This window comes from Protopterus annectens, chromosome 10.part0 (assembly GCF_019279795.1).
Source record: "Protopterus annectens isolate FY-2018-M chromosome 10.part0, PAN1.0, whole genome shotgun sequence".
Taxonomy (NCBI): Eukaryota; Metazoa; Chordata; order Ceratodontiformes; family Protopteridae; genus Protopterus; species Protopterus annectens.
This window is the reverse complement of record NC_056744.1, coordinates 1,017,881,660-1,017,909,317: the sequence shown is the minus strand read 5'-3', so window position 1 is coordinate 1,017,909,317 and position 27,658 is coordinate 1,017,881,660. Positions and strand designations below refer to the sequence as shown.

General features: G+C 41.3%; 1 protein-coding gene across 1 annotated transcript in view; it reads left to right on the top strand.

The window, feature by feature from the left end:
• Positions 1 to 26,842, top strand: part of MFSD14A (major facilitator superfamily domain containing 14A) — a 953,206-nt gene extending 926,364 nt beyond the window's left edge. The window contains exon 12 of the mRNA XM_044085782.1: positions 22,962 to 26,842. Coding sequence (XP_043941717.1) covers positions 22,962 to 23,168 — 207 coding nt within the window. The 3' untranslated portion in view covers positions 23,169 to 26,842. The remainder of the gene's footprint in view (positions 1 to 22,961) is intronic.
• The last annotated feature ends 816 nt before the right edge of the window (positions 26,843 to 27,658 follow it).

Below are 27,658 nucleotides of genomic sequence, written 5' to 3'. Positions count from 1 at the left end.
GACTTTGTTCCTAGATGTCAGAACTGTTTTCAGTATTAATTGGAGTCTTCTAAAATATTCCTTACTAGGTTTTATTTGCATTTGTTCATGTTTTATTGTTGATCCATCATTAATTCATAAATATTTATAGACTTCATCTTGCTCAGGTTCTTTTATATCACATTTCCTGTCCCAGAATGATGTTTTCTTGGTGCTGCAGCTTTCCTGTTTCAAAGGTTGCTTTTGCACATTTATCAAGACTAAATGACATTCTTGTGTCATCTGAAAAAGTTTTGACCACTTGCAGTTGCACATTCAGTTCCTCATCTGATGAACTGTACAATTTTAAGTTATCAGAAAAAGAAGATAAGCTTTGGCTTTACAGTTTGCTGTTTTTTGGGAGCTAAATTGTAGCCATGACCCAATCTGTTACGTAGACAGCTTAATGGGTTAAGATCAAGACAAAAGTGCAATGGTGACAGTCACCCTGGAATACTCCCTTTGAATTTTTATCCCTGGAATAATAATTTGTCCTTTATCATGGCTTAACTGCAAAATGGTTTGCCACTTTTTCATGGTTGTTGTAATCGATCAGTGTAGGGTGAATCTTTTTTAAGCACTGTTTTATCCATAACAGCTCCAGTACTTATTATTAATGCCCACCCCTCCAGGCATGTCTAAAGGTCAGTTCCCTGTGATTTCTCCTATTAACCTGGTGAACTTGAGCATCCTGAGGCAATGTAGCAACTGCCTCATGTACACTGACAACCCTCTCCTCTTACCTCCCAACACTCAGACTTGAGAGAGATAGGTTCATAGGTTGGTACTAGGCTATCAGCCCTAGGGCCTATACAAGCCTAGCTATAACAATTCCCTGGCTATTTTTTCCCACAGTATTACTTCCCTGGACCCCTGTCTAGCAAGGCAACTGATGTGATCCCCGGGGGTGAATTTTCTGTCTCCCATCCAATCATCAAGGTTCTTTTTGAACAGGGCCAAAGAGGTGCTCTGCTTGACATGTATCGGCAGTCTATTCCAGAGTCTGGGGAGTCTCTGGGTCAGGAACCTATCCCTCCAGCATGTTTTGTTCATTGTGATGACAAGGTTTAGATCCCTGGAGCGTGCGTCTCTCAGGGATTGGGATTTCTTTAAGTGTAGCATGTCCAACAGCTTTGGGTTTGACATGGACTTGTATAGCCAAATTGGAAGCCACGCAGTCTCCAGCCAAGACCAGAATAGCTGGCCTAGAAGAAAAGGTCAACACTTGCATCACACCACATGGAACACACAGCCCCCCAGAACACACACCAGCACTGCCTTCACATAAAAACACAAACCCCACACCCACTTTCGCAGAGGCTGTCAATAAAAATCTACCCAAACAGCTGAGACCTCCAAAGCAGAAACGCACCCGACTACCACACAGCACTAATCACGAGACACATTAACTTTCCTAAACAGTGTGCCAAAGCCCAACACACTAGTCATAGGTGACTCGATAGTGAGGCACACTGATGCCCCACTCACTAGGTTGAATAAGGAGAAAGTAACAGTCATCTGTCTGTCAGGCGCCAGGATCCCCCACATAACGCAAGCACTCCGGTCCCTCAACAGCAGGTACAAATATGACTCTGTCATTGTACATGTGGGTGTGAATGACCTGAGAAGTACCTCCCTGGACCACATGAAAAGCACCAAGCAAATACTTGTGTAAACACGGAAAGATGTGCAGATGCCACACAGAAGGTATTTCAGCCTAGAACTGAACTGGAGACTGGAAATAAGGTATCAGTACAAACTTGCCATTGTGCTTGCCTAGTGTGTAATAATGTTATGCTAAAAACACACTTTTTATTGATTTGCACAAGGGTGCTTGCTAGTAACTGTGGGTTTAACTGGTGGTTTGAGTAAGTGCACACTTAATGTAACTGATATATTGTGTCACACTTTACATCATTACAGACAAGCACAGAAACCAGAATGTGGGACGTAACAGAAAAAAAAAATGCCAAATTCTGATTAGTAGAAGAAAAAAAAAAAACATGCAGGAGGTTTCCTGATACAGTAAGAGTATATCTATTATTGACTATGTACCTCTAAGGTTAGCCTTTCCTTTGTTAGCAGGCCATCAGGAACACACAAGCTTTTATTCTTAATTATTTGTGGTGCCAGAAAAGGAAAAGCAGGGAATTATGTTGCATTTGTCAGACCCAAACAAATTCATAACAAAACTTACATTACAGCTAGGATATATTTGACTACCAAATTTATCTTGCGATGTGGAATATTGTAACAATAACAAATGTTACATAAATATTCCTTTTTTTTTGGCAAGTTCAAAGACCATTTCAAATGTTGCCATAGACAAGATATGTAAAAACAAAGGCTTGCACCTTAAATATAAGACATGTTTATCTTGTTCCTCATTGAAAATCAGTTTGACTACAGTATCTATAAGTGCGTCATCAAATTTCATCAAACCCTATCTCTTTTGGCTGTTTTTATAGTGATACCAAACATGGAAGCCACCATAACTGAATATCAAACTTCTGAGGAGTTATTAATTTAGACAGATGTTAGACAGTTTACTGCTAATATGATGAACAAATGAAAGCTCTAGCTTGCCCATTGTGTAGATTCTCTAGAGCCTACCCTTTCTAGAACCTTAAGTACCACATTTTTTGTCCACAGTTGTTACAAAGCCCCATGAAAAGCAAAGGTTTCTTTGGCATTGTAGTGATTTCCCTTTGTCAAGGAGTTTTGATTACAGGATTCATATGGTCTGAAACTTGACTGCTTTCGGCGTGAGATTTCCCAGATCAGCAACATATTTGCCATGACATGGAGCTCAGTTCAGAAATGAATCATGCTCTGTTTGTCTCCTTACTGATGGAAAATCAAAAGCTGTTAAATTTGTCGTGTTGGCAGTCATTACACTGTATGTTACAGGTGAGTTGCAGACCAGGGCCTTGACATTTTGGGACAGTTCTTTGCCAGCACTTATAACATGGTTCCCCAGTAAGGCTCAGCAAGAGATGATGTATTCCATTTTATTCCATGATGTATTCCAGGCACAGACTTTGCTGATAACTGAAAGACGTGGCTTTTGGAGTTGACAGAAAAAAGTGAGATTTTACATCTGTCCTTCACTACAGAAGGCACCTGAACCATGCATTCAGTCTTAAGGTCTTCTGCAAAGAGAAGCAGTCCTGTAGCTCTCGGCCACCAGTGAAGCAAGGTCAGCCTGGTCCTAGCAGTGTAGAAGTCCTGCAGTTGCATTCGGAGAACTCAAAGCCTTTTGCCTATCTTATTCCCGCTGGCCAGCAGCTGCTTTGGTGCACAAGCTCATTTTCTAGTAGAACAAGTTGAGATCAGAGGCAATTCTCCCAGTGTGTGTCAACTTGACATTGGATTTCTAGGTGGTTCACCTCCCAGTGCTGCAAGAGCAGCACACTCTCTGAGGCTTAGGTCCTCAACATGATTGCAACATGTCATGGGGAACATTTCCATTTTGCTTTAAGAGACATGCTCATTTTTGCATATTGTGTCATAGAATAAAAGAGCTTTGTAGTACCAGAGGTGCAAATGAATTTTACTCCTGTTTTCATTGTAGTTCCCAAAAAGAGACTTCCCAGTGTAGATTTTTTCATTCTTATAATTGCACAACTTGAGTGATTGATTCTGTGTCATTGACCTCCACGTTCTTGCTTTCACTTTGTTAACTTTTCTGCATAATTGGCCCACTATAGGTACGTTAAGATCTGTCATGGTATGGTTTATCCTTCTCTCCACTAGGATTGACAGCCAGCTGACAGGCTGCTCAGTACGAGATTATATCAATTTCTTGTAGTATTTATTATTATTTATATAAGGTATGCTCAACCCTTTTGTATTAAAGCAACTTAATATTTAAGAATTATTTTACATTTTTTTATTAAGTAATGTCATTATATTGAGTACGTTTTGTGAGATGGCAACGTTTTTTACTTTTAATTATAAATAAGTGACGTTTTTTCTTGACCTTTTGTGATTGGTCAATATTTTTGTATTTAACAGCTGTTAAAGTGTCTAACTAATGTATCCTTTTTGTGACTGGTCTGAGGAAGTCTCTAATTTTGGAGACAAAAAGTGCTTTACTTATTAAACTTGGTGTTTGTAGAAGCTGTCAGTGGTCTGCTTTTGGACTATTAGGCTGCTCAGTACCGATTTGTGTTTTCTTTGGCTTCCAACTCCTCCCTTTTACCCATAAAGCCCTGCACTCTGGCTGCATTCAGATCTAGGTTGCCATTCATTGTGAGTAATACTAATCTGAACAGCATTCAAGCTTTTCTCGTCAGAAAGTTTGTTTTGTGTCCTCCTCATAGGCAGCAGTTTTTCACTGGGTTTTGCTTTGTCTGTTTACTGGAGTTTTGAGAATAGTTTTCAGCTATTAATATTTATCTTCTGCCAGTCTTAGCATATGAAGATGAGAAGACTGTAGAGCATTTTGGTCTTTTAATGATTACAGTGAGCTTCTGAAGTAACTTTTGTTTTTTTCTCAGAATGTCCAGTTCCCTAGTGTATTTTGCCTTGTTCAATTTTTATCTCATTAGAGAATCATCCACTTGACAAATTTTCTGAGAGTTATGAAGCCATGACTGAAAATACCAGTAGCCATTTTTCATTTTCTTTTCCATGCCTTCAAGGGTACTGCTATAGATAGAAACACCTGCTTGTTCCCTTTTATGAGGCAGGATCATGGCTGTATTCTGGCGGTCATCTAGACAGCCACTACTTTATTTTATTTGCTTAACCTTACCATTCCCTGCACATACCTGCAAGGTTCCAAAGGTTAATCATGCAGTGGGGTAATATGAGAGCTCTTAATCTGCTTTCACAAGTTCAGCTATTCCCAACTACCCCCACTTTTACTAACCTTGTAGGCTGATTTCTCTATTGTCTGTACCATGAACTGAAAGTGAAGTGAATGTCCTGAGAATGCATGCCTACAATCCTTCTCCAACCTCCACGGGAAAAGTGAGTACACTGTGGCTAATCATCATTCCTGTCCCTTCCTATCTGGCCTTTCCAATGCCCAGGTGAGCATGGGTCATATTTACAGCTTCAGCCCTCTATTCTGGATCATACCTCCCAACCGTACTGAATTACTCGGTTTTACAAAGTTTTGGGGTCCAAATAATGGGGTGCCATGATTCCCGAGTGGCACACCTTAATTTCCAAATTTCCCGGCTTTTTTTATTTAAAATTTTTTCTGGGTTTTTGAGCTGACGTCATCACCTGCGCGATCACATCAGCTCTATGAAACAGCCTGTCGGATTTGAGCTCAGGGGCTCAACTTGCATGCATTTCCGGCTGTTCCTTAGCTGTTAACAGGAACAGACCAAGCCATGACGTGAGGTATAGGTCAGCTGCTGTTTCCCTGAGATTTGTGAGCTGCCTGGAATGGAGATTTGTTTACAGAGATATTGGTGAGCTGCAGTTTCCCTGAGATTTGCGAGCTGCCTGGAACGGAGATTTATTGGTTTGGAAAGGTATTGGTGAGCTGCTGTTTCCCTGAGATTTACGAGCTCCCTGGAGAGAGATTTAAGCTGCTGTGCGTTTTGTAGATGTATTTATAGATGGCCATTTTGTTTCCAGAGGTATTTATGGACCGCTATTTTGTTTGTAGAGGTGGTTGTGGACGGCCGATTTTTTGCAGAGGTAGTTTTGAAGTTTGCGTGTGTGTGTGTGTGTGTGTAAGAACTTAAAGTCCCTACCCACCAGCACTTTTGAAAATTTCCCATATTTATGCCTCATATTTTTGTTCTGTTCCTCATAAAATCTGTGGTTTTCCGGATTTTTTTGGCAAATCAGTGAACGATTGAATTCACTAAATAATGACAGGTATTTGAATTTCTGACTTCATATTCTTCAGAAAATAAATGGTAACACAAAACCTTTTATTCTAGCAATTTTTTAAGTTTATAAGTTCAGTATTACAAATGTGTCCCTGTTTTTGGGGGCTGTATTCCCCCGTTATTGGCTTTGCCCAGGTTTTTTTGTGCTAAGAGCTTGAGAGTAGCTATGGTGAGAAGTGAGAACTGAATTCTGTATTCCCCCATTATTGGCTTTGTCCAGGTTTTTTGTGCTAAGAGGTTGAGAGCTATGGTGAGAAATGAGAACTGAATTCACTAAAGGATAGCCATTTAAGTTTCAGTCTTCCAAAAGTTCATATCTTTCAGGAAGCTACTGATTTAGCATAGTGGTATGTTGTTCTGGCTGTAGTGCACAGGGTCCTGGGTTCAATACTTGGCAGTGAAACACATGCTGGTAACACATTTTATTCTAGCAACTTTCCAAAATTATACAAGCAATGTTTAAAATGTGTCCCTGGATTTTGGGCTTTTGTCCCCCTCCCCCAATAAAATGTGGCCTTTTCCAGATTTCTTCTGCTGCAAAGTTGAGAGATACAGTTGAGTGTTGAGTAGATTTTACAAGGAGCTGAGAGCTTCAGGAGAAGATAAGTTTAGTGTTGCTTATGCCAAGTCTGCTTGTATTGTTAATACCATAACAGGTTAAATACTTGCCTTGATGCAGGAGGCTGTGGGATCTACTCCCACAGTATGTAGATGCATTGCTGATACTGTAATGTGTTGTTCTTTTAAAGAGGGTAGGTGTAACAAGTCAAGGGTGCAGCTACAGATACAACAGGAGTGAGAAAATGTCATGCACAAGGGCATTTGTGTCTCAGTGGCAAGAAATATTAACCCAAATTCAGGAATAGAAAATCAGAATGATTATATTCTGTGCTGCACTATAAGGAAAAATGTGTGTGTGGAAGTAGACTTTTATGATGGAAATGTTCTGAATTGGGCAGTTTTAACATTGGCTCATTTTGTTTCATTACCTACTGGAAAAATGTTCAAGCAATACATTTAAAATGCGCTCCAAGTCTAACAAGTATCCTGTATTATACAAGGAATATAATTTAATAAAGTCAGGAGGGTGTATCAAAGAACACATGTATGTTTATTTCTTCTTTTGTGTGCAAGGGGCCTATGATTTGAAAACAGCCCAAAGGTAATCTTTATCCACCACTGGTCAGATGCATTTTCTTTGGATGTGGTGTGGGTTTCAATGCTGTTTCAGTGAATGTGAGTTTCAAGGGCAGAGAAGTTTTAATGCGCTGTTTATTTTCATTGTGAGAGAGTATTGCTTTGCTTAGCAGATGTCTATTAGTGTTTGTGCGTTGTGTTATAAAATGTAAAAATAAAATCCAAATAATGTAGAAGTAAAGCAGTATGCACATTAGTGTTTATGGTAAATGGGGCAAAATAGCCAGGTAGTGAGACATTGGAATGGCTGCAGGGGGACTCTCGTGCCATATTTTGGTTGTCTGTTCTTCAGTGTGTGTTTGAAAGTTGGTATCCCATAATTCCATTGGAGTGGGTGGGGTTACATAATTATGTATGCTAACTTTATGCTAATCAGAGTACAGATTTGTACCTATTTTTCATGGGCGTTGTCCAGATTTTTGATGTTTCCAGGTTGAGAGGTGTCTTCTGAATGCCCATTTTTATTTCCAAAGAAAGTAATTGCAATCCATCAAAAAGCAAAAGTTAAAATGCATATAGGGGAAAATATGTACTGATTCTATGATTGCAGTATATTGGTGTATTTCCCCAATCTGCATTATAGCAACTTTGTAATAATTATCTATAAGAAGCAGGGGTGTGGAGATACATATGGGAATTGGATTTTTTTGTTACATATTTTAATTTTTGAAGTATCAAAATTGGCAGTATTGGAACCGACACTTCTGGCAGAGGGCGTTGTATGCCCCAGAGCCATCACAAAAATCACAGTAATCTTAGCCAGATCATTCCTCTGAGTTTTTGGTTTAATGCCAGCATCCATGTCAGCCACCCCCCACCCCCGCATCATCCTACCTCTTTGAGATTGTACCCAATGATCCCTTACTTGACCAATTGAACTATCACCAGATCAGAATGGTTTATATAGTTCAAATCCCCTCACATCCTGGATTTCACTTCAAAATGTTGTCTGATGCTTCCATACAGGGGCACTCTGTTCCAGTCCTGGAGGATCTGGCAATGTTCTTCATAGCCTGCAGAATTCTGAATACCAGAGCTTTCACGTTACTTATCCAAGCTCTGTAGATTCCCTCACCTGCAAACAAAGGTGTCAGTGATATAAAGGGATGTCAAAATGAGCAAGCTGTAGGCCTTTCTTGCTGCAATTTGCGGAGCATTTTGAGCAGTCTGGTTGTGCCATGAGTCTGTTAGATTGACTTGAACCCAGAGTTTGCAGATAATACCCCACTGGGAAATTTTATTATATTTTCACTACTGCTTTTGGAGTTCATTGTAAATGTCAGGTGCAGAAGTTAATAATTTGTCTCAAATGTAGGAAGCATGTACCACACAGGGACTTGCATAACTTGTCTGTTTTGCCCAAATATGATGTGCCCATCAGTCCTCGGTGTGTTCTTTCAGTCATCGGATCATCAAGAACAGGACCTAGTCCCTGAATAATTATCTCACCCAAAAGTCCATGATTTGCTCTGAGCCTGCTGTGGCATCTACTTTTTTTTTTTTTTTTTGCAACTACTTCTCCAAGAAAAAAGTGCCCAAAGGAAAAATGGTGTTCAAGAGGCTGACTATACCACTTCAGAGATGGAAACTGCCCCTGTAGGTTTGAGGGTACTGGTATCAGTGAGCCATCTTTGCTGCCCCTATACCTTGCGCCTTGCTTGGCTGAAGGCTGTGGATTTACCCCTTTGTACCTGCCTTAGCTTTTAGCCATTGGCATGTCCATGCAAACTGAAACCTTTAGGTATCAGTTAGTCTCTGGTTTACTGCACAGGCCTCTGGTGCCAATAGTCGCATTTATACCGTGAAGGTGAGGGCATTATCCACATGGTACTTATCCAGGAGGAAGATATCAGCCATCCTCCCATATCCTGAGGCCTACAAGTCAGACTGCAATTCAAAGCAGAGACTAAATTAGACACAAAGCCCAAATGATCATCGGTCAGTTTACCTTAACCACCTCTGACTAGATCTTAGCAGCCATCCACCCAGGCCTCTACTGTGGACCTTTTCAAGTTGGACCATGATTTTATGGCTTTATGAAGTATAAGCATCCAACTTCTGAGAAAGCTTTTTTTATCTAGTTTACTCTCTGTAACATGATAAACTGAACCTTCTCCCAAAAGAAGTAGGGTATCTTAGATTCAGAGATAGTGGAGCTGACTTATTTGCACTCAGATGGAATCTGATGAGGATACCTTTTCCTCAGCATCTCCAACCAAGGATCTTTCTTTTAGAGATGCCCTTCACAGGATGAAGGAAACTTTAAACTGGGATGCATAGGCATAGATTAGGTACAGCGAGTTCCCTACCGGAACCAAGACCTTTGCCCATGCTTCCAGTATTAGTTGTTTTGGATGATGCCGTTTCCTCTGCATCCTTGTAATCTGATTCCTGACCTCCTGTCTCAGGATTCCAAAGTACTTTTATAGGATCTGTTAATTCCACTAACACTGATTTGAGCAATAAGTCAAGTTTGGCTTCATCCAGCAGCTCAGTTCCAAATGACAGGGTGATTACAATATTCATCCAGTTTTGAAAAAGACACTTCAGCTGTCCCAGCCTTTAAGGGCCTCAGTTACCAGTATCACATGTTAAAGTTCCAGGAGTCCCTCCATGATCAGTTGAGACAGAAGGCAGAGAGGCTAAAGAGTAATGGCTTTAGAAAGAAGATGCATTGACAATGAAATCTCTGCTCCTAAATTGGTAGGCACTCTATCAAGTGTGGTTACAATGCTGTAGTTGCAATACGCAGGGCAGTTGCTGTAGCATCAGTGGTTAGGAGGTTTTCCTAGTTGAGGGCACTGACCCTTCTAGAGTATGTAAAAACAGAACTTTTGGATGCTTCTGTGGTCAAGGAGCTCTTGTTTGGACCACCCAGCAGAGAAGATGTTCAGAGAGCTAGAGGACAAGGGGAAATCTGTGCCATCCATCAGTTACCTTTTTTTCACTTCTCACAACATAGACAGAAGATACCCTAGGAAAAGCTGGCCTTTTCCTCCCAAATAAGATATGAGCAGTGTCCCAAAAAGAAAAAAAAAAAGGTAAGTATAGAAAAAAGTAGCAGACCTATGGGCTGTTGTGGGGATGTGTGACGGCCAGAGGGAACAACAGTGACTTAGAACAGCACCTTAATCTTTTCCAAAATATCCATCCATCAGAGCAGAAGGCAGCCTGGCATTTTCAGTGTACTGGTGAAACGTCATTGCTCAAAATAAGTGTGTGCTACAGAGAATCCAAAATTCCTGGGTGTTCCACTTTTTTTTAAACACCTTTATTGAATTATTACTGCTGACGTAGGCAAATTTACATTTTTACAAAAGTAATCAAACTGCATTAAATTAACATCAATAAACATTATACTTCACATATATTGCTATATATCATATAACCTAAGCAACACTGCATAAATTATTAAATTTCTGCCCCTTTTTTTTAAACAAGGAAACAAGAAACTGTTAAACCATCACTTACAACACAGGCAATCATATTTATATAAATGAAAATTAACCACACCAACACAGTCCTAGGTGCAAGCATTTTACGTCATAAACCATATTGACACTCCCAGTTCCAAACATTATGCATCACTTATAGTCTACCCAGTCAACATAATCTGATGCCACTTCAAGTAGAAAACCTCATGGCACTATGAGCCACAGAGAGGGTATTGGAAAAAAGAAAAAAAGGGCTCTATCCGTGGCTGTTTCTCATCCCAAGAAAAGAAGGGTCTTGAAGACCCCTTCAAATTCTTTCAGAACTGAACAGGTGTTTGGTAGTTTCAAAAGTTTAAGATGCTGTCATTTCAGAATTTCTTACCCCTGATTCTGCCATTAGCCCTTATGGTGACTTCAAAACTGTAGGATACCCATCTGCACATTGCTGTAGCAAAGAAAGAGAAGCATTTCCTGTGATTCATGTGTGCTGCAACCAGCAGGATTTTTAGAAAGAGTGTGGCTCTCCATATTGCTTTTTGCAGGACAAAGGGTATTCACATATGTTCATACCTGGACAGTTGCCTCATCCAGGCACAAAAACACACAAATCACATTGAAGTGCCATACTGACAGCTTTCGGCTATGGCAGTAAAGATAGAAGTGGCAGTGATGTATCAATGTTAGACATATTTAGAAATAATTCTTACCACTGCTAATATTGAAAGCAAGACATTATGAAGCAGATATACTCCCCTGGGCTGTCTGTTAGTCTTCTCCTGTGCAGCTGTGTTTTCACTACAGTATATACAGAGCACTGTGTAATGTTTGTGAATAGTATGTAGTGCCAGTTTAAATGCGCAGCTAAAATAAATTATAATTGGAGTATGTAGGTGGGGCCAGCAGTTTGACCTATCCCCCCATTGACCAAAGAGGTCAGGATTGTGGCAGCTCATGTCACTGTAATTGTGATGGCACTGTTCTTCCATGCTTGGAATACTTGTTGCATGGGTGGTGACCTGAGTTACTGTTCCAGGCTTCAGTTTTACACTTATCCTTATGGAGGAGGTAAAGAAGTATATTGTTCTCCTCACACCACTTCTTCACTGTAAAAGGACCATTATCCTCCTCTTCTCAAGCTATGCTCTCTCATCTTGAATAATCTCGGGGGGAGGGGGGTTGATACAGAATTGGCACCCATATCTGGCCTCATGTGTCCCATCTGCCACGTACCTATGGACATTGACAGTTACCTCATTTACACAATTACACAAAGCATGGTAAACCCAGAAAATTTAAGTATTGCTTTACTGTTGTTCATATTGGCACCTGAAGGTGTGAAACCTGGCAATGCTCAATCCCTGTGTGTGCTGTTAAGAAATTAGGCAGTACAGTGACTTTGTGTACAGACAGTTGTATATGTAATTGTAGTTTCTTCCTGAAAGCATGGCCTGGACTGCACATGCTCAGTGCGATCCTCAGGGACCCAGTAATGTACCCAGCATTAGAGACATCTGCATCTGATCATGAAAGGGTTCGCATCAAGATCTAATGGTGTCCCTCTACTCTTCCCTCACCAGACCCATTATTGAGTACAATGCACCAATTGGAATGTACCTGGCTAGACATCTCCAGCAGCTGGAGAGACCACAGAGGTACCTAACCAAGAGAATTACTGGCCTCAAACAGTTGCCCTATACAGCCCGATTGAAAAAGCTAACACTGTTCTCTGTTGCATACCGCTTTCTCAGAGGCGATCTCTGTCTAACGTACAGAGCCATGTCCAACCCAGAATTGTTGAACATGCTCCATCTTAGCAAAACCAAATCTACTCAAGCTACACGCTCTAGGGATATAAACCTCAACACAACAATGAATAGAACATGCTGGAGGGATAGATTCCCTTCGCAGAAACTTCCCTTACTATGGAACAGGGTCCCGATTTACATAAGACAGAGCCCCTCACTATCACTCTTCAAGAGGAACCTTGATGAGTGGATGGGTAACAGAAAGTTCACACCGGGGATCACACCAACAGCACTACTAGATAGGGGCCAAGGGTACTAGCTGCTAGTACAAGGATCTAGGGAACTACTAAAGGGGCAGTGAATACTGCACAACGTGGCTGGGCTAATATATGCCTTCGGGCAGATAGCTCAGTACCAACCTATGAACCTATGGTTGGCAGATTAAGTAAACTGAGTGATTTAGAAACCGTAATGAGCTGATTGCTAATTAACATAATCATCATACCAGCCAGGTAAATCTACACAATATAAACACAATGAGAGGCACAAAACCTCTTCAAGCTATGGAAGAAATCTCTGGAAGTTAATTTGATTCCTGCATAAGGTGACTTAGAAAAAAAAACTTTCTCCAGCAAAAGTGTATGTGCTTGTATAAGGTGCATGCTGCTTCTTCCAGCACTATTCATTTGTATTACTGATGTTTTTAACTGCTGTTTAACCTGTTGACATGGTCAGTACTTCTAAATGTGTTGGCCAAGGTGTATTGAGAGTGAGATTGTAAGAGTACAATTGCTGGGCTACAAGATTGTTAAGCTGATTAGGAGGCATATCCCTGATCTCTTAGTTGGGGCACTTTTCAGTAAAATTTTAGTGTTGTATGCATTGTACATATGTCCGTAGCCAAAATAAATTTATAACAGTTATGGGTACAGTCATGTGTCCTTGTTCACGCACTGCACGTGTTAGTAGCCAAAATATTTGTAACAATGATGGAAAATAGTCCTGTATTCTTGGACATGCAATTCTGTGATTGCTTTGTGGGGAGTGTGTGTTCAGTAAACCTAAATGCCTGGTATAAAAACAGCATAGTCTTTGAGCAAGGCGGAAACTAGTGTTGGTAGGATCTGTCGGGGCTATGCAGGAACAATGCTGTTAATTCCACTACATTCTATACCAGCAGAGCAATTCCTAAAAAATCTGGCCTAGCAGAAACAGAAAAATGTATCTGTTGGGTCAGCTACATCCACATGTAAGGCAAGATTCTCTTCTGTGGAGAATGAGGTACTACTACAGACCCTCCACCTCCATGGCTGCCTGATCTTTGGCTTGCATGTAACCCAACTATCCGTACAGTGCCCTTGCATGGACTGATTGTAAGCAATGTACATGTGGTTGCTGAGCAACACTAAAGTTACAAAGTGGTGTGATACAGGGCCAACGATATGATATAGGCTGCCACACAAAGAACAAAAATCCTGGCATGGAAGTGTACGGCAACAGGTGGGGAGCCATTGGGAGTGACACCTTTACAGAAAGACACAGAGCATTGCAGGATGTTGGGACAGAGCTGGATAGACCCCAGAGACTATCCACTGCAGATGCCCAGGTATGTAGTGCTGCTTCTGTCTATCAGTACCTGCAAGTTCTCTGTACCCATTAGTCACTGCAAAATTTAATTAAAGCTGTCTGACTTGTGGTATATGATTACATCAGGAATTCAACTGCCACATGCATCTGCACAAGGTATGCTCATAGGATATGAACTTTTTGTCATGTTTGTATTTCTAAAACTCAGTTGCATGGATGTTTTTGTTTTGATGTATTTACAGGTGATTCAATGTTCATCATGCATACAGCTGCAGTCATCACAGTTGGGTTATCCTGCCGTCAGGCCGTTCCTCGGTCGGCCGAATTCCAAAGTCTAGGTCTGGCGTCGGTTGTCGTCGCTTCTTCCCTGACGTCAGTGCGGCAGCCGACGCCATTTTCTTCAGTCTTTCTTGCCGCGCAGTGCCCGAAGCAGAAGCAGTTCGCAAGTGCCGGTCGGCCAGCTCCTGAGATTTACAAAAAGTATTTCAGCCGAAGTCTTCTTTAAAGCTAAGTACCCCATTGGGGAAACTTTTCTTGCCTTAGACCGATGTCGGACAAAGTTAATAATTGCATTTCTTGTGGGAAGCAAATACCGCATAAGGATTTTCACTCTTATTGTATACCTTGCTTAGGGCCAGACCACGATGTCTCGGCCTGCCGTTTTTGTGCTAGGTTTAACAAGCGCACTATTAAGCGCCGGGCAGAGTTCGCCCTTCATTATTTTGGCAAAACATTTAATTATATCATGTCATCGGATATACCGATGCCAGTTTTAGGCAAAAAACACAAGGATAAGGACAGACATCCGAGGCCTGCACCGAGTACTGAGATCACGCTAAGGCCTACTACTGGTTCTCCGGTTCTCAGCGAGGCGCCTACGCAGCCCCTGACTACCGATGAAACTATTTTACCGGCGACTTCAGTACCTGAGGTCGCAGGTTCCTCGGTCTCCATTCCCACTGCAGATACCAACGCCACTTTTAGCGGAGAAACAGAAAGTTTAGCGAGGCCTGCCATTTCTGAAGGCATTTTCAGGCCTACCAGTGAAAATTAAAAAAACAGGGTCCTCAGACCCCCTCTCAAGGCCCCATGCCTAAAAAACAGATGCTTAAAATGGCTGAGGATTTGATTACACTCATCAGGGGTTCTCAACCCCCCCCCTCAGACAAAAGACCCAGGTTGGAGGAAGACTACCCTTCCTCAGACCAGGCTTCTATTACCTCAGACCTTTCTGAGGACCAGGATTATGCCTATTCCCCTTTTGAAGACTCTGATGCTGAGGAGTCTATTCCCTCGGTCTCCCCCCCCCCTGAGGACTACTCTTTTGGGGAAACCCTACATACATTGAGAGATCACTTCCACTGGGAAGGCCAAGATTACTCAGATTCCAAAAAAAGGCTCAGGGAATTTCTGCTGCTTCCCCAGCATAGGCCCCTGGCTATTCCTCCTGTCTTAGATATTTTGGATGATGTGTACGCAGAAGCCAGTCTTAATCCAGACTCTTTACCTCCTGCCCCTGTTAAACCAGACAGATATTACCGGGTTCCTGATTCTCACCAGTTCCTTTATAAAAGCCCTACTGCTGACCCAGAAACTATTTTTCAGGGTCCCAAGGGGATTAAGGCCTCTAGTGCTAAAAACACTTTACCTTCAGAGAGAGATTCCAGAGCATTAGAAAGGTGGGGGAAAAAGGTGTATACATCAGCCACTTTAACCATGAGGGCATTAAACTGTCAATTTCATATGTTAAAGTACCAGCAGTTCTTGCTGTCTCAGCTGAAAAGCAAAATGACACAAACAGAACAACCAGATTTGAAAGAGTTGCAGGATTTGTTGCATGGAGCAGAACAAGTGGGGAAACATACCTTACAGTGTGGTTTTAATGCTTTTGAGGCCTTATGTAGAGCTGCTGTCACGGGGTCTGTCATACGTAGACACGCTTGGCTCAAAGAGCAAACCTTACCAGATCATGTCAAAGCAAAGTTATTAGATGCACCACTACAAAAAGATGTATTGTTCGGTGTTAAAGCTGAGGAGGTACTAAAGAAAATGGAGGAAAAAACGAAATCTATGCAAACAGTTAAAGATTTCTTGCAGGTGCAGCCTCCACGCTTCAGCAGAAACTGGCCTTCAAAAAATTGGTCCTTTCCAGCCACGGACAGACCCCAAAGGGGTAGATACAGACGCCCAAGGGGTAGAGGACAACCTCAAGGATCTTACAGAGCTAGACAGTGGCAAGCACCAGCCCCAAGAGGTGGAGAAGATAGACCACAGTCATTTAGAAAACAGACGCAATGACTTTCCCCTATGCCTGCCAAACAAACCTATAATGGCAGCACCTTTGGGCGGAAAACTGGCCTTATTTTCAAAAAACTGGCACATTGTTACAAAGGACAAATGGATTCTGGATATTATAGACAGAGGCTACAGGTTCCACTTTCACACCCTTCCAAAAATGAGAGGCACGCCAAACCTGTCACAAAATCAATGGGCAGAGGCACAAAAACAAATTTCCGCTCTCATGGATATGAAAGCAATTCAAGAGGTACCTGCAAAAGAACAAGGTCAAGATTTTTATTCAAGACTATTTCTGGTACCAAGGAAGGACAAAGATTGGAGACCCATCTTAGACCTATCTATTCTAAACACATATCTAGGGGTACCAAAATTCAAGATGCTCACATTACAGCAGCTTCTTCCCATGCTGGGTAAGGAGTCTTGGCTGGTAACGTTGGACCTCAAGGAGGCATACCTGCATGTCGCTATCAGACAAGATTGCAGAAGATACCTCAGATTTCTTGCAGGTTCAACCCATTATCAATTCTCTGCATTGCCCTTTGGCTTATCTACTGCGCCCAGAGTGTTTCCGAAATGCCTGGCATCAGTAATTGCTTTCTGCAGACAACGAGGAATACAAATCTACCCATATCTGGACGACTGCCTGATCCAAGCGGACAGCAAGGACATTCTATTGCAGCATCTGGCGTTTGTAATAAAACTGTTAAACTGCCTGGGGTACACAGTGAACAAAAAGAAATCAAAACTAATACCCTCTCAACAGATAATTTTCCTGGGTGCCAGCTTAAATACAACGGCCCAGATGGCTTACCTCACGCGAGACAAACAAGGGCAACTATCTCAATACTTCAACAAAATGGCAACTTTAACCAGGCTAACTGCAAGGAAAATCCTGCAGGCTTTGGGGTTCATGGCATCTTGCATCCTACTAATACCATTTGCAAAGCTGCATATGAGGAAACTACAATGGTACCTAAAAAACTTATGGTCTCAACACATTTACAGCTTGCAAATGATTTTACCACTCATTCCATGCCTTCAAAAGGAATTTTTGTGGTGGGCTCAAGCATGCCAAAGAAACACGGGTCTCCCTTTCTGTTTACCACAAGCAAGTCAAATCATCACAACAGACTCCTCAGACTACACCTGGGGAGCACACATGGCAGATCAGTGCGTCCAGGGAAAATGGTCCCAAAAACAGATGCACCTACACATCAACCAAAAGGAGATTCTAGCTGTGCAAAATGCTCTTATGACTTTCAAGGACCTACTGCATCCGGGCCAGCTATTAATAAGGACAAGACAACACCACAGTCATGTGGTACATAAACAAACAGGGAGGGACACATTCATACCCCCTGTGCAGGCAAGCTATGACCCTGTGGAACACAGCATTGGAATTACAAGTTCAACTACAGGCACAATTCCTGCCAGGGAAGGAAAACACACTGGCAGACAACTTAAGCAGAAATATGACAGACTCACACAAATGAAAGTTGCATCCTCATGTCTTCTCAAAGATAACTCAAGCATGGGGACAGCCAGACATAGATCTATTTGCTGCCCACAGAAATTACCAGTTGGAAAAATTCTGCTCAAGGACCTATCATCCACAGGCCTGGAAAGTGGACGCACTCTCTTTCAATTGGACAGCATTGACAGTCTATGCCTTCCCGCCTCTACATCTACTGACCAAAGTCCTATTAAAAACCAGAGCAGAGAGGCCACAAATGATTCTCATTGCTCCAGACTGGCCACGACAGCACTGGTATCCTCTCCTAAAGAGCCTGTCACACTCACCACCATGGATGCTACATCAAGTTCCTCTTCTGTTGTCCCAGCACAACTACAAGACCCTTCACAGCCAGCTCAGAACTCTAAATTTAGCTGCATGGAAAATACCTTAATTTGCCAACAGACTCTCCTCTCCAAGGAGATACAGGATGTCATCTTGGAGGCCAGGAGACCCTCTACTAGAAAAACCTACTCCGCCAAATGGAAACAATTTTGTTCCTGGAATCAAGCAAAGGGCCAGAATCCTTGGGTAATAAATATACCTCAGATTTTACAGTACCTAGCTGAGATGTTAAACAGTGGCCTTTCCTTCTCTTCCATCAAGATCCACGCTTCAGCCATTTCAGCACAATACAATACAGATCCTCCTTTATTCTCACATCCTCTATTAAGGCAGTTCCTCAGAGGGGCAAAAAATATAAACCCCCCACGGAAACCACCAGCTCCAGCTTGGGACCCCAACTTCGTATTGGAGAAGCTGACACTGCCTCTGTTTGAGCCGGCTTCTTCAGCAGAGCTACAATACTTGTCGTGGAAAACAGCCTTGCTTCTGGCTATTACCTCAGCACGCAGGGTTTCGGAGCTACAGGCCCTCATGGCTGTGCAACCATACATCAATTTCCATCAGGACAGGGTTTCCTTATGAACCAACCCTACCTTCATGCCAAAGGTAGTATCCAGTGTGGCTATGAATCAGGCTATTCATTTACCTACCTTTTATCCAAATCCACAGAACAAAGGGGAGAGGCTACTACACTCCTTGGACATTCACAGGCAACTTCGTTATTACTTGGACAGAACAAAGTCATTCAGGAAATCTGAGCAGCTCTTTGTGTCCTATGCTACAGGTGCTCAAGGAAAGGCTATTTCCAAACAGACTATTTCAAAATAGATAGCCCACTGCATACGCTTTTGTTATTCATTTCATGGAAAATCAGTGCCTGTATACATCAGATCCCACTCCACCAGGGCTACAGCTACCTCAGCAGCTTTCCTCAGGGGGGTCCCTACCAAGGACATTTTGGAAGCAGCTACTTGGAGTTCAGTGCACACTTTCACCAAGCACTACCACCTTCCATTATACTCAAAATCTAGAGCGGCTTTGCCACAGCAATCCTGCAGGGCATTCTAGCCCCTCCTAATTCCGCTTAGTACCAACCACCCTTACTTAGCTTTGGGATTCTACCCAACTGTGATGACTGCAGCTGTATGCACGATGAACATAGTACAGTTTTGTACCTACCATAAATGTAGATGTTCAAGTGCGCATACAGCTGCAGTCCAGGTTACCCTCCCTCCATCCCCTCTTAGGACAGGGCTTATGACAAACACCTTTAACATACAACGTATTTGGGGTATTCCTTTATGGTGTATTTGCTTGCAACTACTGTTTTGATTTATCTACTTAGGTATGTTTGCATAACATCATGCATTGCCTTCCTTTCTGGAGGGCACCTGACATCTGGGGCAAGAAAAACTGAAGAAAATGGTGTTGGCTGCCTCTTTTATACCCCTGCCGTACTGACGTCAGGGAAGAAGCGATGACAACCGACGCCGGACCTAGACTTTGGAATTCGGCTGACCGAGGACCCGCCTGACGGCAGGATAACCCAACTGTGATGACTGCAGCTGTATGCGCACTCGAGCAACTAAATTTATGGTAGGTACAAAACTGTACTTTGTCTGGCACCAGCATCGTGGAACTGCCCCCACCTAATGTTGGAGGATCTGCAGCCTCTGGTAATGATGGTGAGGATGAGCTGGGGTAGTCCGGTAGTACAATGCATGTGTTGGACACAGAGAATGTGATAACATCATCCCCAGCAAAGTCAACTTTCGTGAGAGGGGGCATGCACAGGATGCAGTGCCCTCTGCATTTCCCTTCAGACACACATTCATACCACGTCAGTCCCTGTATGTCACACACCTTCACTGACACAAGCCCTTCTCAGTATTAAAGGCCCTCTAGCCCAGTGCTGACACTTCTTGTAAAAGCACTTTTTACTTTCATACTTCACAGCTCTCTCACATTTGACTATGAAAGATGCGCACTCCTTTGCCCCCTTCTACGCATGTGTACATAACTGTACCCTACCATTTTACATTATTTCTTGGGTAGTCTGTTTGATGCACAGTGTGGACAGTCTATACATGGATGAGCACAACCTGCTGTTGGTTTTGCATGCATCTCTTTACCGTAATGTATCTGATTAACACTTGTATATTTCTGTTCTAAAGATACATGCTAGCCTTTGCCTCTTTCCTAGTACCATGGCATACTCTGCCCACCTTCATCTGTTATATGATCATCTCCTGCTGCTGGCTCCTACTGTGACTCCTCGACTGATTCAGCCTCTGCTGATTTGTGCGTGGAACTGCTGCCACTGCATTTGGCCGCCCTGCTGTAATTGTTTCACAAGGACACTATTTCTGCACGTGTGACTGGTCATACTGCAAGAATACATTGGGTGAATCCAGACAGTGAAAGTGTGCCATCTGTAGCCCAAACACACATAGTAATATTTCTTGTTTTTAACTGTGCATGGCTGTTACACATTGTCCATTTGATTTTATTTCTTATGAGTGTCACTAGCTAGGGTTCTAGGCTGTATCTGTCATCCCCAGCAAACTACCCTTGTGGCAAAACTTACTGCTCGCAAACTGCTGGTGTAGGTCACGGGTGAGCCATATGCAAGAGTCGTAATAACTGTCTGAGGAGCCTGCACACACATTGTACATTACAGACCGTCTGGCAGTTGATTGAGTTGTACCTTTACGATTCACTTACCTCCTTCCTAGTTTAACAGGTGTGGGCTTTATGGCTTTATTTCAGTGTGGGTACAGTCTGTGGTCCCCAGTACCTCATGGAAATAGGCTATGTCATGAGACCCACATATGCCCCCCCCCCCACATACTGAAGAGTGCGATCAAGAAACTGATGAAGTGTTCTTAAGGCAGATGCCGAGAGTCCTCCCATGTTCCAGGCAGGTTGCTGATAATTGTGTCAACTAGGTTTTGTGAGATGGTATGAAAAGGAAGTGTGGTTGTTAGTTTATTGTTCTGAAGAAGTCTTGTTAGTACACAGACAAAAGCGCTCAACAATAAAGCTGTTTTCTGGAGTTTCAGTGGTCTGCCTTCTCCTTCGTTTTATTGGTGTTTTCTACTGCTGGTTACCAGGTTGCTGAAATGTCCCTATAGCTGTAGCTTGGTTTTCTGAATCGCCTGCACCCTACACTTGTACACTTGTCACACAAGTTCACTTCCCATGATGCAGCAAAGTTTTCTGAATCTGGCCTACTCTGTCTTGTGTTAATTATAAAGGAACATCACTTCAGTTTTATACACTGTCTTGGCAGCAATTTTTGTTATATTTTAGGTTGGACTTTACGCCTAAAGGTAATGTGTTAGTTTATAGCATTGTGTGCTTTGCTAAAGTTCTGTATAGTAACTCGGTGGATTGTTGAGAAACTCTTGTGGATTAAAGTTTTCCTTCAATACAAATAAGTAATTAAATGTTCATGAGTTGTGTCATAAGTTCAGAAAAAAATTCACTGAATAGAGCATATTATAGAATTTACATCAAATTATCAGGGTGTCATTCTAACCAGGAATTGGAATTTGGTTATGTGCATTTTCTGTATTTAAAGAACTTGTTAGTTTTTCCTTTAAGTTCCCTGTAGATTGTTCTAAGTTAACTAATGTGTTTTCTTTGCAATATTTTTGCTACTTAGATGGCTGGTCTCTTTTTCCCGCTTTTAATACACATTGAGCAAATTTAATTTTAATACAATTTAATAAAAAGAAAGAAGAAAAACTTGACAAATAAGAAAAAAAAAAAAACGAAAAAAGAACATCACCACCACCACCTGAAGACAGGAAGAGCTCAATACAGTGAAACCTGCTGTTTGAATCTCTCTTGAAAATGAGGTGTTAACAACAGGCATCTTTTAACTAAGTACATAAAAACAGTTTAAAGAGTAGTATACTGAAAGTCAAAATAATGCAAAATCCTGAACTGTCAAAATGTTGAAACTTTAGAATGTTGAACTCAAAATACCAGCTAACAGCATACATATGTAGCATATACATATACTGTGCCAGTACACAGCCAGTCAGTTAACAGTATCACTCCTCTGTTACCGAAACTCGGAAACAAATGCTAACATGTTTTTTGCGGAGAGGGGGGTAAGTTCAGCTTTTTGCACATGCAGAGGAGTAGGTATTTTAATTTCAGCATTTTGTATTTCAGCATTTTGACATTTCAACGTTGTGCATTCAGTGTTTGACTTTCAGTAGGTAACCATTTGAAATGTCAGGACCCGTCGGGCGAGTCCCGAAGTAGAGAGACTGAATGGCCGAAAGATCGGACTTGTGTATACTAAGTCCAAGATAACATTTCTCAGGGTATAAAGGTATGGTGATCTCTGAGATAGTATATATAAGTTCAGGGGGTATGGGGTTTTAAGGAGAAGAGTGATCTTTGAGATTCACTGCTTTCCTGTGTTTTTGATCTTTGGCATGTCAGTACTCGGCATTTCGAGTGCCGTCATTTCATTAGGGACCCATTTCAGTATATTGCTTTCCCATGAGTTGACTTGGACCCTTCTTAAGTAAATTGTATGCTTAACTAACTGTTTCCTCCCCATTTATGTTTGTGACAAACAGTTGTGAAAAGTGTTTGGAGTTTTCACTTCATGTAGTTTGCACCAGACTGGAGTTGCTTGCTTACCTCCCTGTTGCTGACTGAAAAAAAGGAGTGATTTGTGCAGACAACTTTTTGTGCTTTAAGAGAGTCTGTAATCATTGCCACCAGTGTTGTTTCTCAAAAGTGGGCGTTATTGCAGTAAGTATATTAGTATTTCATACCCAGTGCCAGGTTTCTGGATTTAATTGTGTATAACAGTGTTTGAAGTCTTACAGATATGTCTTTATGGGACATAAATTGACAAAGGTAATCTAGCACAGCATTTCTGAATATTTGTCGATTTCTGTATGCTGTTCATTTTCTTAAAATGCTTTTTTTCTCCTAGAGCTCAATAATTCCTGGACCACCGTTCTTATTTGGTGCTTGCTCCGTATTGTTGGCTCTTCTTGTTGCCTTATTCATTCCAGAACATACAAGCTTGTCTTTACGATCCAGTAGCTGGAAAAAACACTCCAGTGGTCATGGTCATCAGCACAGCCCACAGACTGCAGGAGAGGCTAAAGAACCACTACTTCAAGACTCAGGTGTATAATGAAAATAGTGCACTGCTAAACTTGATACAAGACAGTCACTGTGCCTTTGTTTACAGCTCATAAGAGCAGCGCTTTTTTAACTGGTTTGTGAATCTTGCATCTTAATATCGGCATGAATTATACCACATCTTCATAAAACACACAAAATCTACAGTAAGAAAATGGAAGATTTTATCCAAAGACAGTGGTAAATTGGAAGCTCATCCAAAGACATTGCAGTCTACATATGTATAAATATTGTTGTTTGTAATGCTTTGAGGCAGTACACCATGGTAATTTTTGTGCTTAAAATTTACTTCATGTTGCTTGCAAACATTGTTTTTAATGATATAATTTATCAAGTTCCTTATAAAGTTTATTGACAGGGATGCACTAGTGTTGTGTGGGACTCTTAAAAGCTGATTGCCTTAAGATAAAATTAGGCTTAGTGTTTGTGTCTGGCAGTAACCAATTTTTAGATTGTATTATATAACCATTTTGATGTGTATGTATGTATATCCTACCGTCATAAATGGATGTATGTTCACCTAGAAGGAATATGCAGGAATGAATTATTATTGATATAGCTGGGCTGAAAGACCAGCATTTAAGATGAAGATTTCTACATGTGACTCAGCACAGTGATACAACAGTTAGTATTTCTGCCTCATAGCAGTTGGTTCTGTGTTTTACTTCTTGAATGGGATTCTCTCTTTGCATTGTCTGGGTTTGCTCCCTTTGTCTGCATGGGTATTTATCAGTGTCTTTAATTTCATCAAACACCCTAAATTGCTAGCAATTGCGTGTGTGCGCGTGTGCATGCGCATGTCTTGTGATGAACTGATTTCCTGTTTAGGATTAGTTCTCTGACTTATTCCTGTTGATCGCTAAGTTAGGCTGTGGCCTTGGCTCTCCCTTAGCCTTGAATAGAGCAAAGCAGACATTAGAAAATGAACAAATGTCTGCATGTACTGTAGAAGTTTAAATTGAACACTGATGTAGGAGAAGAGTTAAGGTTTTGCAGGCCTTAATACAAAAGCACTTTGGTTTAAGAAAAAAATGTGGTGTGGTGGTAGTACTAGAAAAAAACAATACTTGCATAGGTACAAGTAGAAATTGAAGTCAGGATGTAGAACTAGGACAATATCCTTTTTATTAGTAAAAGTGTGTTTATAATACTTTTTTACATGTGCAAGTAAAATATCAAGGACTTGTTTCTCTCAGTCTATGCTTTTTGATTGTAGTAGATTTCTAGATATCATGGGTTATAGGTAAGAAACTAATATCGAAAGATGGGAACTGTCGGGCATTGCAGTGGGTCTGCCCTTGAAGATGTTTATGACCTGGTCAAAAGCTGAACCAGTAACAATAATTCTTTCATAATGTAGTGATGTGGTATAAGTTTTTGTTGAGCCCTGTTAAGTGTTAACATTTTTGAGCATTAGCTTGATTTGGCATGATTAGCCTTTTTTCCCATTGATGAGCAGTCATGTCTACCCTAAGTCAGTGTCTTGATGATGGAGGCTGCCTAGAGTACCAAGGATAAATATTTCCTGTAGTATGATGCCTGCGAGAAAAAGGGAAATAGTGTTATAGCCCAGCAATCCAATTTTCCTGCAGCAGTAAGTAGTGACAGCAAAAGAACTTGACAAAAATATGCTGCTACACCTTTGTGAATCAGATTGCCAGCCATCCTTCCACACTCCTCTGGCCCTTACCTCTCAAGCTCTTTGCTCAAGATTTCTGGACAAAGATTCAGAGTCAATGATAAGTGTTAAATATAACTAATTCACTTAAAAAGGTAACAGAACAATAGGTTCTTCATCAACATGCATTTTCTGAACAAGAATTCCCATGTATGACAGTACTGACTGACTGTAATACTCATTGATTTGCCAGAAAGTGAAAAAAAAATGTTGCGTGAGAGAGAGGGCAAAAAATATGAGACAAAATAAGGCATTTTGCAAACTTCTGGTCAATTTTCAGATATGCTGTATGTACTGAGGATACTTAGAGATTCAACTGCAATGAATTTGCTGCTTGTAAGAAGTAGGTGTGAAAAGGATAAATGGTGACAGAAGAGTTGAGATGTTTTTGATTAAACAAATAGGACTTAGTTGAAATTAAGTCACTCTTTACTCTAGCTTCATTTGCTGTTTCTTTTTAAAGAGGAGCATTCACTAGACTCCAGGTACTTCTGTGAAATGTTTTCTGTTTTTGTACTCAGTGTCCTGTCTGACTGAGTTAATCCATAAGCTTCTGAGGCACTTTTACCGTAGCATCCTTTTCCATAGTAATTAGGCAGACGAGGTATATATTTGGTGTTTGTGAGGGTGTGATCCTGTATTAAGCTAAGCGTATCACAAGCCTTTTCTGCACGTGGCTGAAGGATATCTTTGTAGTTGTCGCTATGTCCTGGAAATTTGATGGTTTGCTGCTCTTCCCTCCCTAACTCACAAAAAAGAAAGTTACTAAGTTGCATATTCCTTTGTTTTATTGTACTCCTCCAAACTAAACACAGTCCAGAACCAGGTCTTTGGCATCTTAGATGTGTGTTCTGCACTTATGCTAGCTGCCTGTCTGTGAGTTTTATTGTTATAAATGTTAATATTAAAGTTACAGTTCTGCTAGATGTTCATTTTTTAAATTATTGTAAAAGTCTCTTGGCCTTGAGTACAGTATTAGTTTTTTAGGTAAAACAATATTGTCATGTGTGTACACTGAGTAATTGCCATCTGTGCAAAACTTAACTTGTGTATCTGTTTCTGTGTGGCAAGTTGTTTTGCCAGGTATTGTTTTCCTAGTACAAAAGCTGTATTTTGTGACTGCATTTGCATTAAAGTCTAACATGGCAATTTATTGAGGTATTGTCTAAGGTCATAAAATACAGTAACTCAAGCAAGATGTATTTTGTAAGGATAGTTTGGTATGTGATATGAGAGTTGCATTGAGTTTATGGTAGCTGGTTTCCAGATGTAGTGACCCATCTGTACTATCACCTGAAAATCTAGAGCTTTTACTGTTGGTCAGGAGCCAAAATGACTTAACAAGGGGTGGAACAAGACCAGTCATACTGCTGTCTGCTGGGATAGTTTCATTTGTGATGTTTGGAAGCATAGATGTAGTCTTGTCAGCATAACTCATACATAATCTTGCAGAGGAGCAGAATGTACACCACTACTAGTCCATATTATGTTGCACTACTGCTGGGCTTAGGCCCAAAGTTGAAGTTACTTTTCATCTGCTGGTGACCTATATTTGCTGAAAACTTGTGTTTCTGTGTACTTTGGGCAGACTAGTACTACATATTTGTGTAGTTACGTTTTTTTTTAGTCATTCTTTAGCAAGTGTAGGTAAGCAGAATTCTGCCCAGATTTAGTATACTTGCAGATGTTCTTCGTGTTTCCCTAAATGTAATGACTGCAACAGTGAATACACTCGAACATCTACATTTGTGGTAAGTGTACACAACTGTACTTTTTATATCCTGTGTCAACTGGCACTGTGGAGTGCATCTTAATTGCTTAACTTCCTTTGCATATCCTTGTGTTTTGCTGAAAAAATGTGATGATACGGTTTGATTTCATTTTTATGACTCTTGTACATTGCATAGAATTTGATTATAGCCGTGGTGGTACAGCGGTAGCATTGTTACCTCACAGCAAGAGGTTCTTCCGTTCGATTCTCGGCTTGGCTTGGGAGTGCCTTCTGTGTGGAGTCTGCATGTCCTCCCTGCAGTTGGGTAGCGTTTGAAAGACATGCGTGCGTAAATGGGCGTGCCTTCATTGAAGGTTGGGCGTCGAGCTGGCATCTCGGTGTTTCCTAAAAATCTACTGCCAATCATTAGCGGACCGGAGTTCCGCTGTGGCGACCCCTTAACGGGAAAAAGCCAAAAGACAAACATTGCCAACTTACTTTGTACCAAGAGTCACTGACATCATCATAGCTATAGACAGCTAGCACCACAACCAGTTTCCCAAGTGCTAATAGACTGGTGATTTTTTTTTTTTTATTTCAAATTATTTTTAAACAAAAAAAGAAGTTATGTACTCACCGTAACGTTCCATCTGAGTAGTTCTACTTCATTTGTCTTCAACCTGTGGGTACCGGATCCAAGCCGGTAAATTCACTAGCATCTGCTCCAAGCTCCTCCCCTTACCCATAATACACCTCCATTACCTTCCAACCCCCAGATCGAGTTTGCTGACCCTTATACTGAAAACCCAATGTGAAGAATACTTTGACCTAAAACTGCAGCCAACAGGCTGTTCATATAATAAGGTCAGGGGGACAGTTGAAGACAAATAAAGTAGAACTACTCAGATGGAATGTTTATGGTGAGTGCATAACTTCTTTATCTGAAGTAGTTTACTTCATTTGGTCTTCAACCTGTGGGACAGAGTCCCCAGCTGCTAAACTCCTGGGTGGCCCTTATGGAAGGATATTGCGGTGCACTGCAGAACCAGATGTTGCTCTCTTAGAAGTCAAATCCAATTTGTAAAATAAAGGT